Source organism: Triturus cristatus, chromosome 11, assembly GCF_964204655.1.
Source record: "Triturus cristatus chromosome 11, aTriCri1.1, whole genome shotgun sequence".
In the NCBI taxonomy this organism is placed as follows: domain Eukaryota; kingdom Metazoa; phylum Chordata; class Amphibia; order Caudata; family Salamandridae; genus Triturus; species Triturus cristatus.
The window spans coordinates 1,004,524,389-1,004,540,711 of record NC_140594.1 but is presented as its reverse complement, the minus strand read 5'-3'; the positions used below and the strand labels follow the sequence as shown (position 1 = coordinate 1,004,540,711).

The following is a 16,323-nucleotide window of genomic DNA, read 5'->3' as shown; positions in this document are numbered from 1 at the left end:
AATGTACTAGGACCGCTAATCTCAAATGTCATGCAGTCTGGCCCATTCCGGTGTCCTAGCTACGAAATCCTCACAGATATATAAGGAACAACAATGGTGTTCACATTATGTATGCCTGTATGAGGATTGTCCTATTTATGATGACCTCCCCAACACATATGTTGATGACCCCCAAAATGCATATGCAAAAGAGTCTGTGGCGTGCATGGACAAACTGATTTTAACAACTGATCAACATGCACAAATCAGTTTTAGGCTATAGTTTTCCGTGTTTTTAGGTTTTGCCATAGTTAACTGAAGCTAACTGTTGGCAAAAACATATTCTATTCAGTATGAAGTGGGTAAGTGGGTCCATCCATTGCTCCTAATTTAATGGCTATCTTGTCTGACCCCATTTATGTTTGTCCTACCAATGCTAATCTCTCTTTCCACTCAGTTACACAATCTCTCTGCAAGGGGAAAAACATACAGATTTGAACGTGGTATTCACAGATCCATGTCTGATTCACCATTATAGGGTAAATAACTTCTAATCCCTAGATTTATGTGCGGGGATAGCAGCCAGAATAAGAGATTCTGGACCTCTGGAACCACCGCACCTAAATCCAGGGAATTTGCTCAGAGGTTCTATGACTTCCTGATTCCCCTTTTCTGGAAAAATTGACTTTCACTGTTTACAGTTCATGCAGTGTCACTGTGAAACATCATCAACCCAATCCATTGGAGAACAGAGCAAACTATAATGTGTACCTCAAATAGAAATATATACCAAAACAAATACATAATAATATCCTTAAAAAACCAATCACAGGTATTTCACAATTTTCCCTTTTCTAGCTGTCATCTCCTGTGCTATTAATAATGGTGGCTGTGAGCAAGAGTGTGTGCAGATCAACGAAGACCACTACAGATGTCAATGCCAACCACAGTACCAGCTAAAGAGGGATGGAAAACACTGTGAAAGTAAGTAGCATGACTTTTGCTGTCCATACAGATAATTAGCTTTCAATGAGCATCACCATTGTGAATAACAGGTTATGAATCTAGTTATTTAGTGCTACAATAGAAAGCCAAACTTGTTTCCCTCTGTCACTATATCATAAAGGGATGCCAGGCTGCTTTGACAAGTCTTACGGAAAGCCTGTCTGTTCAATGCTGGCTCTGTGATGCGACGGTGAAAAGAGTTTCCTGTCAGGAAAGGTAGGAATGGCATCAAGGCTGGTGGGGGTGAGCGACTGGAGGCTAGGTATTTTATTTTGTTTACATTTGGGGCAGGAAAGGCCATGCTCTGTATGGCTTACCCACCATTCCTCTGTCCCTGAATGGTAGAATAAAGGAGGGACAGATGATTTTCAGGGAAATACACAACAACATAGATGGGTAAAAAGCGAATAATGAGGTTGTTTTTACTTCAGGGTACTAAGTGACTTAATGACAACTCAAGCTTCACTTTTTATTTGAAAAACATCCCTGTTATTCACTGTTACCCATCTATCATTCTATATTTTATTGAATCTATGTTTGCCATTTTGTCCAGCATTCCATTTACACTACAAATATCAGTTGTTACTTTGTGGTACATTATGTTGGGTTTCATTAGTTTGAGGTAAGTACATCAGGAGTACCTGTACAGCAAGTGTTTTTTTTATAGGGGACGCCTTCAATTCACACGAAAAATTAAGTAAAAGCTCTTTCCTTGGGCATCTTTTTTTGTTGTAGAACGAACTCCAATTATGGACAAACAAGAATAGATTTATACAATTTTATAAGAAAATTGAAGCTGAAAACGTTTTTTTCATAATCAAGCTGATTTGACAACAGTGGAACAACTAACCCCAGGATATACTGTCATGAATTTAGATGTGGGAGATTTAAAGGTATTACATAAGTTGAAACAACTGGAGAGGGACATTGAAGGAAGTAGTCCACCAAGATCTTATAAAGAGACTAATGACATATTAAGACTTGACATTTATGGGAGTTTGAAATACCTTTTAGACCAAAATCTATCTTTGTCCCCAATGTACCTAGGGATTTGATTGATGTTTTTCTTTGATTTGGTAATCACTGATTTAAAAGCATTATCTTTGTCATCTAGTGAGGAAATTATAAAGGGCACTAATAAAAGAGAAAAAAGAGTATATCTGGGTGGTAAGTAAAATCAAAGCAAGGAGTGACATTGTGGTCCGAACAATTGGACAAGGGAGGCAATATTGTCTCATGGCCGCTCAGTATGTACCCCGAAGAGGCAAAATTACAACTAAAAGGCACAAAATGCTACCAGAGAGTACCACAGAGTAATCTAGCTGTAGTAAAGAATAAATACCATAGGAACCTAGCTAGATGGAGAGCAATAGGTTTAATCTCGAAGGAAGAATATGATTTTATTAAAGGTAGAGGATTCTATCATGCCAATATTATATCTTATTCCAAAGAATCATAACCATTCACGTAAACCTCCTGGAAGACCAATAATTTTGTGAAAAGTCTTCCGTCCTACATTCAGGACACAAGGGATTTTTTAAGGAGGATGCAGACTATTCCCTGGGATGAGCCTTATCTCCGAATCATACTTGATGTAACCTGGCTTTATACAAGCATTCCACATGAAAATGGACTAAGGGCCATGAAACACTATCTGAACACAAGACCTATTGACTTACATCAACATTCAGAAATGATACTTCAAATGGCTAAGCTGTGCCTTGAGAATAATGTTTTCCTTTTTGGTGAGGAGACATACAAACAAGCTAGAGGCACGGCAATGGGTTGTTATGTCAAGATGGGCTGGTGCTCAGGACCAAACATGCCCTCGAATGGGGTGAAAATGTGGTAATTTGGGTAAGATTTATAGATCACGTTTTCATCCTATGGAAAGGTTCAAGAGATTCGGCCAACAGATTTGTTTGTGCTCTGAATGATAATTCCTTAAATCTACAATTCACTAGCTCAATCAGTGATTGACAAGTTTGCTTGCTAGAACTGGAGATATTTGTGAAAAATTATATGATACACACACGCACTCACAGAAAACCTATGGAACTCTATTTTACACTCATCCAGTTTCCACCCACAGAAACTCAAGTACAGCATCACATATGCGGAGCATTTACCCATGAAGAGAAACTGTAGTGAAATGTCTTCTTTAACAGACGGCCATACTAACCTTTCACAGAGATTTACAGAGCAAAACTATAGTACCCAGGTTTTGAAATAAGCTCAGAGTAAAGTAGAGGACATTGCAAGAGATTCATTACTCCTTTCAGAAACGATATCAAAGAGTAAGAAAGATCAGAACGATGTGAGAATGATTACGGGATACAATGCCTATAATGTCAAGGTGAGAGCTTGCATGAATAGACATTGACACCTACTTAAGACTGACCCTAAAATAGTCAGCATAATTCCACGTAAACCCCTAGTAACTTTTAGAAGGGCAAAGTCCATGAGGCAGCAATTGGTGGTAAGCAGCCCGGAGGTCACTGAAACGGAGGGATGGCTGAAAGCGAATCCGTGTTTTATTAAATGCCATAAATGCAAGGCATGCAAGCATGGCATGAACAAGACGGGAATCCAATCACCCCTCCGTAGTAAACCATGAATAATTCACTGTTCCTTCAACTGCAGAAGTGATTTTGTTATTTACATCTAGCAATGTTCTTGTCCAAAAATGTAGGTGGGGAGCACTATTCATATGGTGCATGTAAGGATCCTCCAACATCTAAGGGCAGTTAAGAATAATGATAAACTGTACCCCGTTGCTAGACATAATAATGAGGTCCATGGTGGAGATATTAATGAGTTTTCTTATTATGTTATCAACTCTGTCCCTAAAAGCAGAAGAGGGGGAAATTGAGAGCTGAAACAGAGACAGAGTCGAGATACATCTTAATGTTGAATACAAAGATCCCACATGGCCTGAATTAAAAGAAGACATGTATGTTCATATCTAGAGGACACCTCTTGTGAGTCCGTATTTGAGTAGCAGGAAATCCATAGAGAAAAAAAATGCAAAGGTTGATGAAATTGAAGGAAACTATTTACATAGCTCGGTAAACTTACTGTGCACATTATTAGCACAGGTCCAGTAAGAGGAGTGCAAGTGAAGTACTTGCACTTTAAAGAATTAGATCAGCACCTCCAATGAAAGAAGACCATTGATGATTAGGGCGAATATTCAAAAAGAAATTGGATAAGGGGCCAGATGAGTCAAGCAGTTTGGATGGAAGATTGATTATTAAAGAAGTAGGATTATTTTGCAGTGACAACAATATTTGCACACTTAAGCACTTGCATTTTTTCTGCATGCATGTGAACCATAAGATTGGAGCCAAAGATATATTGAATCAAATGAAATCCTTGCAGGAACATAGCACTTGCACTTTATATTTGTTTGTGAAGAATACTGTTCGTGATTCGGTATGTGCAATATTGTATAATGGGATGAAATAGCATATATTAATTATCAGGATGTTAGAAGTAACTTATTTTCATTTTCACTTCCAATATTAGACACTGCAACCATCTGTGCAATATCCAACTTATAGTTTAGAGCAGTTTGATTCATTGGAGAAAAGAGATTGTGCAATAAGGAATGTTACATTTCTCTCTTTCAGCACTTGCACTTTGATTTGTTCAAAGAGGATTACATTGAATGACATTATTGAGCACTGGCACGTTAATCTACGTGAGATTTGGGCCTGTGCAATATAGAATGATACTCCTCCCCTTCTAGGCACTTGCACTTTGATGGCCAAAAGGATGGAACTGTGCAATATTAAATGACCAAGATACCGAAATGGTCTATGTCCAAATTGAGGTTGATTAGGTATTTGATTGTATTGTGAGAGTAAAAATTGTAAATATGTCACAAAAGGAGTGATAAAAAGGAAAATCATAAAAATAACTTTCTTATAAATAAAATGCAAAACAATTTTGAGACATATAGTTAAAAAATGTATATATCACAAAACAAAGAAACAAAGAAACTGTAATAAGATATTGACATTAGTTTGCACTGTATGGTAGCGAAAGAAGTATGTTTTTATGTTTAGTATACCATGTGACCAGCCAACTCTGATAAAACAACAGGAGAAATGGCGCTCAGTATGTGAGCAAGGCAGGAGACACTGCCGAAATGCGTTACAACAGTAACAACAGCATGGAATAAAGAGTGTGATATTCTTACCAGCCTGCTGTGTCGGTGTCCAGTGTTAAGAAAACTGGAAATTGAAGCATATATATATGCATGTGATCAAGACCGGGGTGACCCGGTCGAAAAGCGTCATATTGCTGTGGGAGAAATAAACTACACGTAAAGAATTCATCATTTTCCTTGTGGTCCGTTCCTGCACGTTTGGTCAAACTAAACTCAGTGCCTGGATTATATATATATATATATATATATATATATATATATATATATATATATATATATATATATATATATATATATATATATATATATATATATATCCACAGGAAAAGTAAACGCACTCCAGGCAGGGTTAGTGAATGCAATCATGCAATCTGTTAGTATCACATTTCGGCCGTCCAGCGACCTTGATCGCACAGTGAGTCGTAGAGAGAGCCATCATTACATAGTCAGTGTAAGACATAGTAGTAGGACATAAACATAGTGGTAGGACTGCACAGGTAAAATTCTTCAGACATGTAGTAAACAGCAATTGCCATCTTTGAAATAAAGAAAATACAAAGCAAGATGCATGGAATTGCTGCCACATACCAGTCAAATTATTCTATGTCAAATTAAAAATTGAACATTAGGCATCAGATTGGCTTAAATATATACAAGCTCATGTCGCCAAGGTACAGATGAAAATATACGCTGGTGAAAGTGTTGTGGGTGGAATGAGTGGGCTACTGTCATCTGTAGAGAATCTATTCACGCTGGTTCGCCAGATGGAAATCCAGGTCCCTGGGAAATGCCCAGTGAAAAATTTACAGTGTAGTGCATTAAAATGCGTACAGGTCACTGTAGTGTGAAAGGGCTGTAAGGGCTGGTGCGAGAGACGTAGAAATATGTTCATGTTTGTGTGCCCATGAAATTCAATCCTAGATAATTGGCAGATCATCCAAATAAACCATTTGTTTAACTAATCAGCACAGACTATTGACTATCCAGAGAGCTCTGGCAGCAGGAGGAACCCTGCATCCCTCAGGCCAATGCTGTTCAACATCTACATGGCACTGCTCACCCACGTCGCCCGACTGCACGACCTCAACATCATCTCCTACGCTGATGACACCCAGCTGATCCTCTCCCTCATCAAGGACCCCCACACCGCCAAAATCAACCTCCACGAAGGAATGAAGGCCGTCGCCGACTGGATGAGGAACAGCCGACTGAAGCTAAACTCGGACAAGACGGAGCTCCTCATCCTCGGATCCAAGCCCTTGGCCTGGGACGACTCCTGGTGGCCGACCGCACTGGGAACAGCTCCAACACCCACCGACCACGCATGCAACCTAGGGGTCATCCTCGACTCCACCCTCTCCGTGATGAAGCAGGTCAACGCCATCTCTTCCTCCTGCTTCAACACCCTTCGCATGCTCAGCAGGATCTACAAGTGGATCCCCACCGAAACAAGAAGAACGGTCACCCAGGCCCTCGTCAGCTGCAGACTAGACTACGGAAACGCCCTCTACGCAGGAGCCTCAGCCAAACTCCTGAAATGGCTCCAACGCATCCAGAACGCCTCCGCACGCCTGATCTTCGACATCCCTTGCCGCAGCCACATTACACCCCACCTGAGAGACCTGCACTGTCTCCCCGTCAGCAAGAGGATAACCTTCAAGCTCCTCACCCATGCACACAAGGCACTCCACAACACCGGACCAGCGTACCTCACCTCAACAGCCGACTCAGCTTCTACACCCCCACCCGCCAGCTCTGCTCCGCCGACCTCGCCCTCGCCACTGTCCCCCACATCCGAAGAGTGACCGCCGGCGGCAGATCATTCTCCCACCTCGCCGCCAAGACATGGAACACCCTCCCCATCCGCCTACAGCAGACCCAAGGCCTACTGACCTTCAGAAAACTCCTCCAGAACTGGCTTTTCGAACAGTAGTAGCCTCCCCACCCCTTAGCACCTTGAGACCCTTACGGGTAAGTAGTGCACTTTACAAATGCTATGATTGATTGATTGATTGATTGCATGGTTTGCAGGGAGAGTAATAACGAATGCAGATATTCACCTGTGATACATATTAGGAACACCCTATTTCTACCTTCACTATGAAAGACTACCATGTCTTACACTGACTATGTAATGAAGCCTCTCTTTACAACTCACTGTGTGATCAAGGCTGCTGGAGGGCCGAAATCCATTACTAACAGATTTATGGAGCAATAAATCTTTATTTGCATTCACTATCCCCACCTGAGAGCGCGTTTACTTCTCCTGTGGACATATTCTAATTTTGGGATGGCTCCGCCGGTGTGCGCACCCACTCCTGAGGGTCACAGGTTTTCCAGCAGGAGCAAAACTTGGTTTGAATACATATATATATATATATATATATATATATATATATATATATTCACTGAAAAAAACCATAGGTTTCACACATGTTATAGTTAGCGGAAATTTTACTGATAAAAAACCAATGAAATTCCCCAGTTATAGTTAGTGCAGGCAACTATAACTCACGCGACCGCAATCCTCTGCTGATGCTAATACTGTATTTAGACACTTATTTGCCCATGTCTTCTTCCATACATTTTTAGCTATACATATATTACAAATATTTTTTTTTCATAAAGACACATATGTCATCAGCAGAAGATTGCGGTCGCGTGAGTTATAGTTGCCTGCACTAACTATAACGGGGGAATTTCATTGGTTTTTTATCAGTAAAATTTCCGCTAACTATAACATGTGTGAAACCTATGGTTTTTTTCAGTGAATTTGCAAGGTTTTTTAAATGCTAATTCCTAACTATAACGTGTGTGAAACCTATGTTTTTTTCAGTGAATTTGTACGGTTTTTTAAATGCTAAGTTACTTTACGCCATTCGTGGCGTGTGCGCCCACTTAACGCAGTTCGTTCCGTGCGCGCACGGTGCGCTTCGCACACCGTGCGCGCACAGTGAGCACGCGGTGCGCTTCGCGCACCGCGCGCCCACTTTACGCAGTTAGTGCCGTGCACGCACGGTGGGCACGCGGTGCGCTACGCGCACCGCGTGCCCACGTTACGCTAGATGGGCCATGTACGCACGATGCGCTTCGCGCACCGTGCGCACATGGAGGACATATGATGCACTTCGTTTTGAAAGGTAATATTTTAATTTTTCGTATATGTTATAAGCCATGCACAAATGGGGCCCTTCGGGCACCATTTGCACACGGGGTGGAGAGAGTGTGGATAATTTTTTTTTTTATTATTTTTTTTTAAAATATTTTAGTTTAACTCATCTTTAATAAGCCATGCACAATTGGTGCCCTTCGGGCACCAATTGCACACGGGGTGGGGAGAGTGTGGATAATTTTTTTTTTTTTATAATTTTTTACCGTACGCGTACGGTAAGCGTAATCGGCGAAATTAGCGAAAAAATAAAAATTCCGTTTTTGGCCTTGGGGGATCTTTGGGATCTCCCTCAACATTGCTATGTGTGTGGGAGCTGTCTAAACAGCCCCTTTACATGTTTTTGTGCTTTATATTTTAAACATCACTCTCAGTGCGAGAGAGAAAATGGCGGCCGCCGCTTCCTGGTTTCGGCCGATTCGAATGTTTACTAAGATCTAAGAGCCAATCAGAATCGCGCTCGCGCACGCCACCGTACGCGTACGGTAAGCGTACCGTAAGCGCACCGTAAGCTGGCTCAGATATATATATTGATTTAAAGGCTATTTTCTCAGAATCTACTGAACAGATTTACACCAAACCTACAAAAGGCACTTCCTTGACCTGAGGACTACCTCTCTGCCAAATTTCTAGTAATTCTGTTCAGCCGTTCGGGCTGTAGCCCTGTCTAAAGGTCCTATGGAAAAATGCATGGGAAAAACGCGTTTTGGGACCCCCCTTTTATCTCAGCCCCCGCTTGACGAATCCCCCCGAGACTTTCAGGGTAGGATCGGAGCGTAGCGCCCCACCTATTTTGAAAACTTTGCGAGGATTCGTCGACCGGCGCCAAAGTTATTCAAAATAGAATGTTGCGGATTTCCTATGGAAACGTGGTCCTAACTATAACTACCTACTGGCGACCGCCAGTAGGTAATATATATATATATATATATATATATATATATATATATATATATACACACTTCCTCAAGCAGTCTCCTGCTCAACTTGTGACACGGCGGCACAAGTACGGACTCCTCCACAGCTGAAAAAATGGTGCAGAAAAATTGCTTAATTATTAGTGAACACCAAATCTTTAACGATAAACTGCAAAACAATTACAAAGAACTCAAACAGTAGGCGTGTTTCGGCTCAACACCTTTAACTGGGCCTCTCCTACTGTCATGGTGGACACCATTATATTGCATAGTCATTCCTCAATTTAAATGACCCTAAGGCACTAGAGCTGTCAACATAATGTTTCTCAATCGCTATTTTGGGCTCATTACGTCCTCCATTTTAGCCCACATAGCCAATTTATTTTGAGTAGCGTTTTAGATTCATATAATGCCACATTATCAGTTGACAAGGTGTTAGACCTGGCCCTTTTGACGGGTTTATCCCCAAACGTTTTGCCTTTTGCCTCCTATTTTTCTGAACCTGATTTTGTTGACTATAGGATTCTGGGCACTTTACCACTGCTGATCAGAACTAAAGTGCATAAGCTTTCTGTATAAATTGTGGCAATGATTGGTTATCCATGTTTGATTTACTGGTAAGTCCCTAGTAAAGTGCACAGTGTGTGCCAGGGCCTGTAAATAAAATGCTACTAGTGGGCTTGCAGCACTGGTTGTGCCACCCAAATGAGTAGCCTTGTAAATTTATCTCAGACCTACCACTGTAGTGCCTGCATGTGCAGTTGTGTACTGCCATGTTGTCCTGACAAGTGCACCCACTTGCCAGGCCCAAACCTTCCCTTTCCTTACATGTAAGGCACTCCTGTGGTAGGCCCAAGATACCCCCATGGGCAGGGTGCAGTGTGTTTGAAAGGTAGGACATGTACTAGAGTGGGTGACATGTCCTGATAGTGAAATACTGTGTAATTGTTTTTTCACTGTTGAAAGGCTATCTGTCCCATGGGCTTTTCATTGGAGTTGCACTGTAACATTTTTACATGTGTAACTTGCAATAGGGACAAGAACAAGATAGGAAAATTAAGCTTACTCTCTGAACTCAGAATTTTTTAACTCACCTTTTGGTGAAGGTGTTATTTAAATCCAGTGTTTGAAAATGCCACTTTTAGAAAGGGGGCATTTTGTTACTTTACCATTATGTGTGCCTCTGGCTGGTTGTGTATTCAGCGTCTGGTGTGTGAGTGACAGGAGATGATATGTGCATTCACTCTAGACACTGACTGGCAGGGTTTGAGGTGTGCTCTGCCTTGCCTGTGTGACTCATCACAGGCCTCAATAGACCTGGTCTGCATTTAGAGTAGTGGGAGGAGTTGTGATTACACCTGAATAGGCTGTGTCTCCCTTTGCACAATTCTGTCTCTGCCCCCTGTGGTCATTCTACACCATTAAATGCAGGACTGGTTTGGACTGGGTTCAAAGACCCTTGCCACAAAGAGAACAAAGATATTTTGGGGTATAAGTATTACACCTAAAACCCCAGGACTTTAGATTACTTCCAGGAACAAGAGGACCCTACCAAGAAGCTGGAGAGCTGTAAGGAAGAATACTGCCCCTTTTCAGTGTTCTGTGTGGGGTTGGCCTGCAGTTGCTGCTTCTGTCTATGGTGGAGGAAAAGGATGACTCTTTTTGTCCTGCTGTGGTATCCTGCTTGTGAAGAATCTCCAAGGGCTTGTGTGTGCTGGCCTCCTGTTGAAAGTCTAAGGCATGCAAAAGACTTCAGGAAGAATCTTTGCTGGATATCAAAGGAGCCTGCTTAGGAGTAGAGCTGTGAACTGTGTGAGGAGTGCTGCCCCTCATGTGTGTGGGGGTGGGACGGCCTGCAGTGGCTGCTCCTTCCTGGAGCAGGAGAAGGACTGGATTGTTCCTCATCCTGTTAATTTTAAAGAGGGTGTGAAGTGCTGTGTATTAGCAGAAGAGCACTTCCCGAACATGTGCTCTTGCCGAAAGGGAGCGCTCCAGTCTAGCACATGGTGAGCATTGTATCCACTCCTAAGGGCTGAAGCTCTTTTAACCCCATCCCTGAACAGCTCTGGCTGTGCATTACACTTTGTTTGACCTAGGGTGTGCTCGCATCTCGACAGAGAGGTCGCTCCATAGCGAGCACGCAGAGAGCCTGCCCTGCAGCGTAAGGGACGAGGGGGCCGGTGTCGGGGCAGGTGGTGCCCCCCCTATGGCAGCATGGTTCAGGAGGAGTACAGCCACGACATCTGAGTTGCGTATGGAGCCGCACTTGAACCGTTGCAATAGCAACAGAATCGCCTCCTGTGACGTCTGCGCCACCAGCCGGCACTGACGTGGTGCCAGGCAGCTGGAAACCAGGCAAAGGCAGAGGGCCGCTCCAGATCACACCTGGGTGCAGGCGTGGCCAAGGGAAGAAGGTGCCACCCCTCCGTACAAGGCAGATGAGAGGAGACTTGTGCCCTTCACATCCGTGCCCCAGGCAGGGCTCCCAACGCGGTGGTGGTGCTCCGGTGCCCCTGCATGTAAAGCAGCACCAGGGGCTTTAAAGTCTATGAAAGTGAGGTCACTGCACCCCAGGGTTGCCGGCAGCTGCTGGGCCATGATTCTGTCCCCAGAGGACACAAGGAGGTCGCCTTGTCACCGGGGGCATTTTTAAACCCGCCCTGATTTTGATTCTGGAGGGGCATTTTGGGGAGAGTCCTCGACGGAGGCCTCCCCACCTAGGCTTTAGGAGTGAGGGTTACCACATAACCCCTAGTGGGTGTGCTGATGCACTGCACCCTACAGCCCTGTTAGTGCATAGTGCAAGTACAGCCCAGAAGCCTATGCTTCGGTGTCCTGTGATGATAGGCATAATGTGGACAAAGTGTTTCTCAGGACTTGGGCAACTCATAGGTACATGATTTACTGCACTATAATGTTTATGACTCTTGCCTATGGAGACATTATTTATGTGTTTTTATGTGCATTTTGATGACCAATGCCTAGTGGCACCGTGATCTGTGTAATCAGGGTCTAATATGTTTTTACTTGCTGCCAAGTGACTTATGACCTCAGGTGCCCCTTTCTGACAAGTGCCTAGTGGCACAACGATTTATGTAAGTTGTAGTCTGAATGTATTTTACCTATACTACAAAGTGATATTTGGTCTACCCATTATATTCATGACAAGTGCCTAGTGGCGCAGTGATGTGGTCTAATGTGTTTTACATGCTACGCAGTGATTTATGTGATGAGGTCCAATGTGTGCTATGTATATATAGTACAAAGGATATTTTTGATATAAACTTGTATGGAGTCTCTTTTGTGGTGTACCTAGTGTGTCACTAGTATGTGTGTGTTGCGCAAATGCTTTACACATTGTTTCTGAGATAAGCCTGGCTGCTTTGCCAATCTACCAAGGGGGTGAGCAGGGTTTATCTTGGGTGTGTAACTCCCTTGCCCTGACTAGAGTGGTGGGTTCTGCGTGGCTTAGGTGTATACCCTAGCCAACCAGAAATCCCATGTCTAACACGAGGTGTTTTACTTCAAACAATTATACATTTATAAATGCTTGGGATGCTCTACTGTAGCTTCATAAATTAATTTTCATAAACATATTTTAACTTTCCACAGAGAAACAATCTCAACAAAACCGTGTGTATTTCTTATTTTTATATTTATAACCGTTTGCATAAGCTTTTATGAGTACAAACGTTTCTTCAAGCACATTGGTGACTGATTTCTAATCTTCATAAATAACACATATTTCTAGTCAACAATGTACAAACCCATTTCTCAGACATATCAAAAAACTGACCTATACATTGTGCCTAGATTTCATTCAATCACAATTATTGAAGAGAAAATGGGTTGATGAGTCGACATTTCGGTCTATCTTGTGATGAATCTATAAGACCATCTTCAGGACAAAACAATCATTTGAAGATTACTGACCTTACATAAGTAGATCCGTATGATAATAATAGGGGACTTTGTCAAGAATAGATGAGTAGATCTGTAGATACCTTTCTAAAATACCGTATTTTTCGGCGTGTCCTTCACAAGGTACGAGATAATGAATACATTTTAATGCTCATTCTACTGCCATAATAATCGGCCACCCTGCACGGTATCATATGCCAGCGATGAAGATCGTCGGCTTGGCTAGAAGTGATATTGATTTATATCTGGTGGATCTTAAAGCTAAATATGGTCCATCACATGGTACTAGATAATGAATATATTTTCATGATCATTTTACTGCTGTAGTAATCAGCAAACCTGCACAGCGTCTAGTGCCCATGCAGGGGTTCCCTTCTGCATTGCCAGTGACATTGAAATCAGTGGAAAGAGGGTAAGAGAAAGCTCACTGTGGGCCCTTCTCTACAGCCTCTGGATCTCTTACTCCACTGAGCAATCCATATAGCACGTGGAGAGGCAGGGGAGAGGGAGAGTCAGGGGGTGTGTATTAGAACATTGGACAGTTGGGAGCATCCGGCCTATACCAGTTTTTATAGCCTGCTGATGTTCCATGATATTCAATGAAGCTCTTTACATTCTCTGTCTATGCTTTTTTTGTTTTGACAGTTTTACAAATCTTAATTCAAGTGATTGCATTTCCCTAAAGGCAAAGTATCTGCACTTTAAATGCCTGGTATGTATTAAAATGTGTTTTTATTAAAACCATCCTGCCTTTAAAAAGCTGACTTATATTCTTATTATTCTCTTTTTCAAGTGAGAGATCCCTGCACAGATCGCAATGGAGGATGTGCACACATCTGCCACAATAGGGACGGACATGCAACATGCGAATGCAATCCAGGACATCTCCTTTCTGCAGATAAAAGATTATGTGATGGTACAAGTACTAATCTTGAAGTGTGCACTCTTTGAACTACTTCCACCTACACAAAATAGATGTTCCTTCTGGATAAATGATGGTTCAGTTCTTTAGTATGATCTTTGGCAGGTGTGGAAGAACTAATGCTTTGGCCCATTGTTGAGAACCAATAGCTTCAGTGCTCAGTATGGAAGCCTGCTCTATTCTGGTCATCATAAAACCTTCATATAATTCACTGACAAACCCCTTATTCCATGCACAGTCCAGTTCTCACAGTAAAGATAGTTAGCATGCTTGCAGCAATATTTATGTACTCATGCTTATCTGGCAAGGCTGCTTAAAATTTACATTCCTCACAATTCATAAAACTGATGGAAAGTTCCGCTCCCTTGTTAAAGTCCCTCACCTTGAGCTCGGGTCTTCAACGCTGGAGCGGGCCTTTAATATACGGTATAGCCCGCTACGGCAGGCTATAATGCTATAGTAAATGCCCAGAACCGAGTTATGGACCTGAGCCGCAGGCAAGGGCCCATATTGTGGGAGAGAACATTCCACCAACTAAGCGTGCAACATTCTGAATTAAAAAGGGAGAAACAGAAAGACAGACATTGGGCTGCTGGAGCAGCAGGCTTACACCAGCCGTTATTAGTTACTCATGCTGACGCACACGCAAATTATTATAAACCACAATATGACATTAAATCAAAGTAGAACAATAATCATTTGGGCTTCTGTTCTTCTTTTTATTCTCAATAAATCTTCCACTCCCAACGCGTTTTGTCACTTCAGGGATTGACCCAAACGACTTCCTCAGGGCTGGAAGTAACACAAATATCGAAATTGGAATACATAGTATTTGTACAAATAATAACATTAGTGAGCCCAGATTACAACCTTGTGCAGAGGGATCCAATGTGCCTAACAAATCAGGCAATTTTTTTTTACATGTGCTCAGTGATTGTACATGTGTTAACAATTTGTTCTACTGAATCACTTTTCTCCAAAATCCAGTGATAGCTAAGAACAATTTGTACTGATATTGAATCGGGTCTACTTATTAATGAGGATGTTATGAATACGTAACATGTAAATTGTTGTTAGCTATCACTGGATTTTGGAGAAAAGTGATTCAGTAGAGCGAAGTGTTAACACATGTACAATCACTGAGCACATGTACATTTTGTTGCCCGATTTGTTAGGCACATTGGATCCCTCTGCACGAGGTTGTAATCTGGGCTCACTTATGTTATTATTTGTGCAAATACTATGTATTCCAATTTCGATATTTGTGTTACTTCCAGCCCTGAGGAAGTCGTTTGGGTCAATCCCTGTAGCGACGAAACGCGTTGGGAGTGGAAGATTTATTGAGAATAAAAAGAACAGAAGCCCAAATGATTATTGTTCTACTTTGATTTAATGTCATATTGTGGTTGGTAATAATTTGCTTGTGCGTCAACATGAGTAAATAATTTAATCAATCTTTGATTGAGCCTTTGGGGATTTGGGTGCTTTTCCCCGAGTCTGAGAGCACCGCAGGTTACTGTTAGCACTAGTAACAAACTGTGTGGAATTTTGTTGGAGCGCCAGGTTACCCTTTACACCCGATCTGTATACCAGCCGTTATTAGCCCTGAGCCACTTCATTGTCTTCAACGGAGCTCTCAACATTCCTGTGTTCTAATTTTGCTTTCTTAACAATCAAACATGGATTCTTCAACACCATATATGTCCATTCCTACAGATATTGATGAATGTGAAGAAGACCTTGGCAAGTGTGCTCATGGTTGTGTGAATACACTGGGATCCTTTATCTGTGTCTGCAACCCTGGATTCGAGCTAGGGGCTGATGGAAAACAGTGCTATCGTAAGTGGAATGATTTTGTAACTCATTTGAAAGCTAACGTGATAGCTAGGTGATAATTAGTAACAAAACTCAAAACGTATGATATTGCATCTGCATACACATGCATGCGAAAGCCTGAAAAGCTCATGTTCTAATATTTGACATTTATTATTCGTGTAACAAATGTTTTACTGTGTGTTTGTTGGGATTAAGTGACACATAGATTTCTGTAACAGTTAATGGGACTGTTAAAGAGAGATTGGGCCAGGGCTGGATGGATTCACATTACACCACATTATCCCTTTGGGAAAGGGCGCACTGTCCCTGTGTGCGCCACAGAGCACCTTTAAACAGGTGCACGGAGTACAAAAAGGGACAGTGCATTCGGTTTCAGTGAATGTGCTACCCCCAGGGTAAC

General features: G+C 42.1%; 1 protein-coding gene across 1 annotated transcript in view; it reads left to right on the top strand.

Annotated features, from left to right (window-relative positions):
- LOC146785830 (uncharacterized) overlaps window positions 1–16,323 on the top strand; it is a 946,503-nt gene that overhangs the window by 520,875 nt on the left and 409,305 nt on the right. The window contains exons 7-9 of the mRNA XM_085635161.1: window positions 838–963; window positions 13,959–14,081; window positions 15,804–15,926. Coding sequence (XP_085491287.1) covers window positions 838–963; window positions 13,959–14,081; window positions 15,804–15,926 — 372 coding nt within the window. The remainder of the gene's footprint in view (window positions 1–837; window positions 964–13,958; window positions 14,082–15,803; window positions 15,927–16,323) is intronic.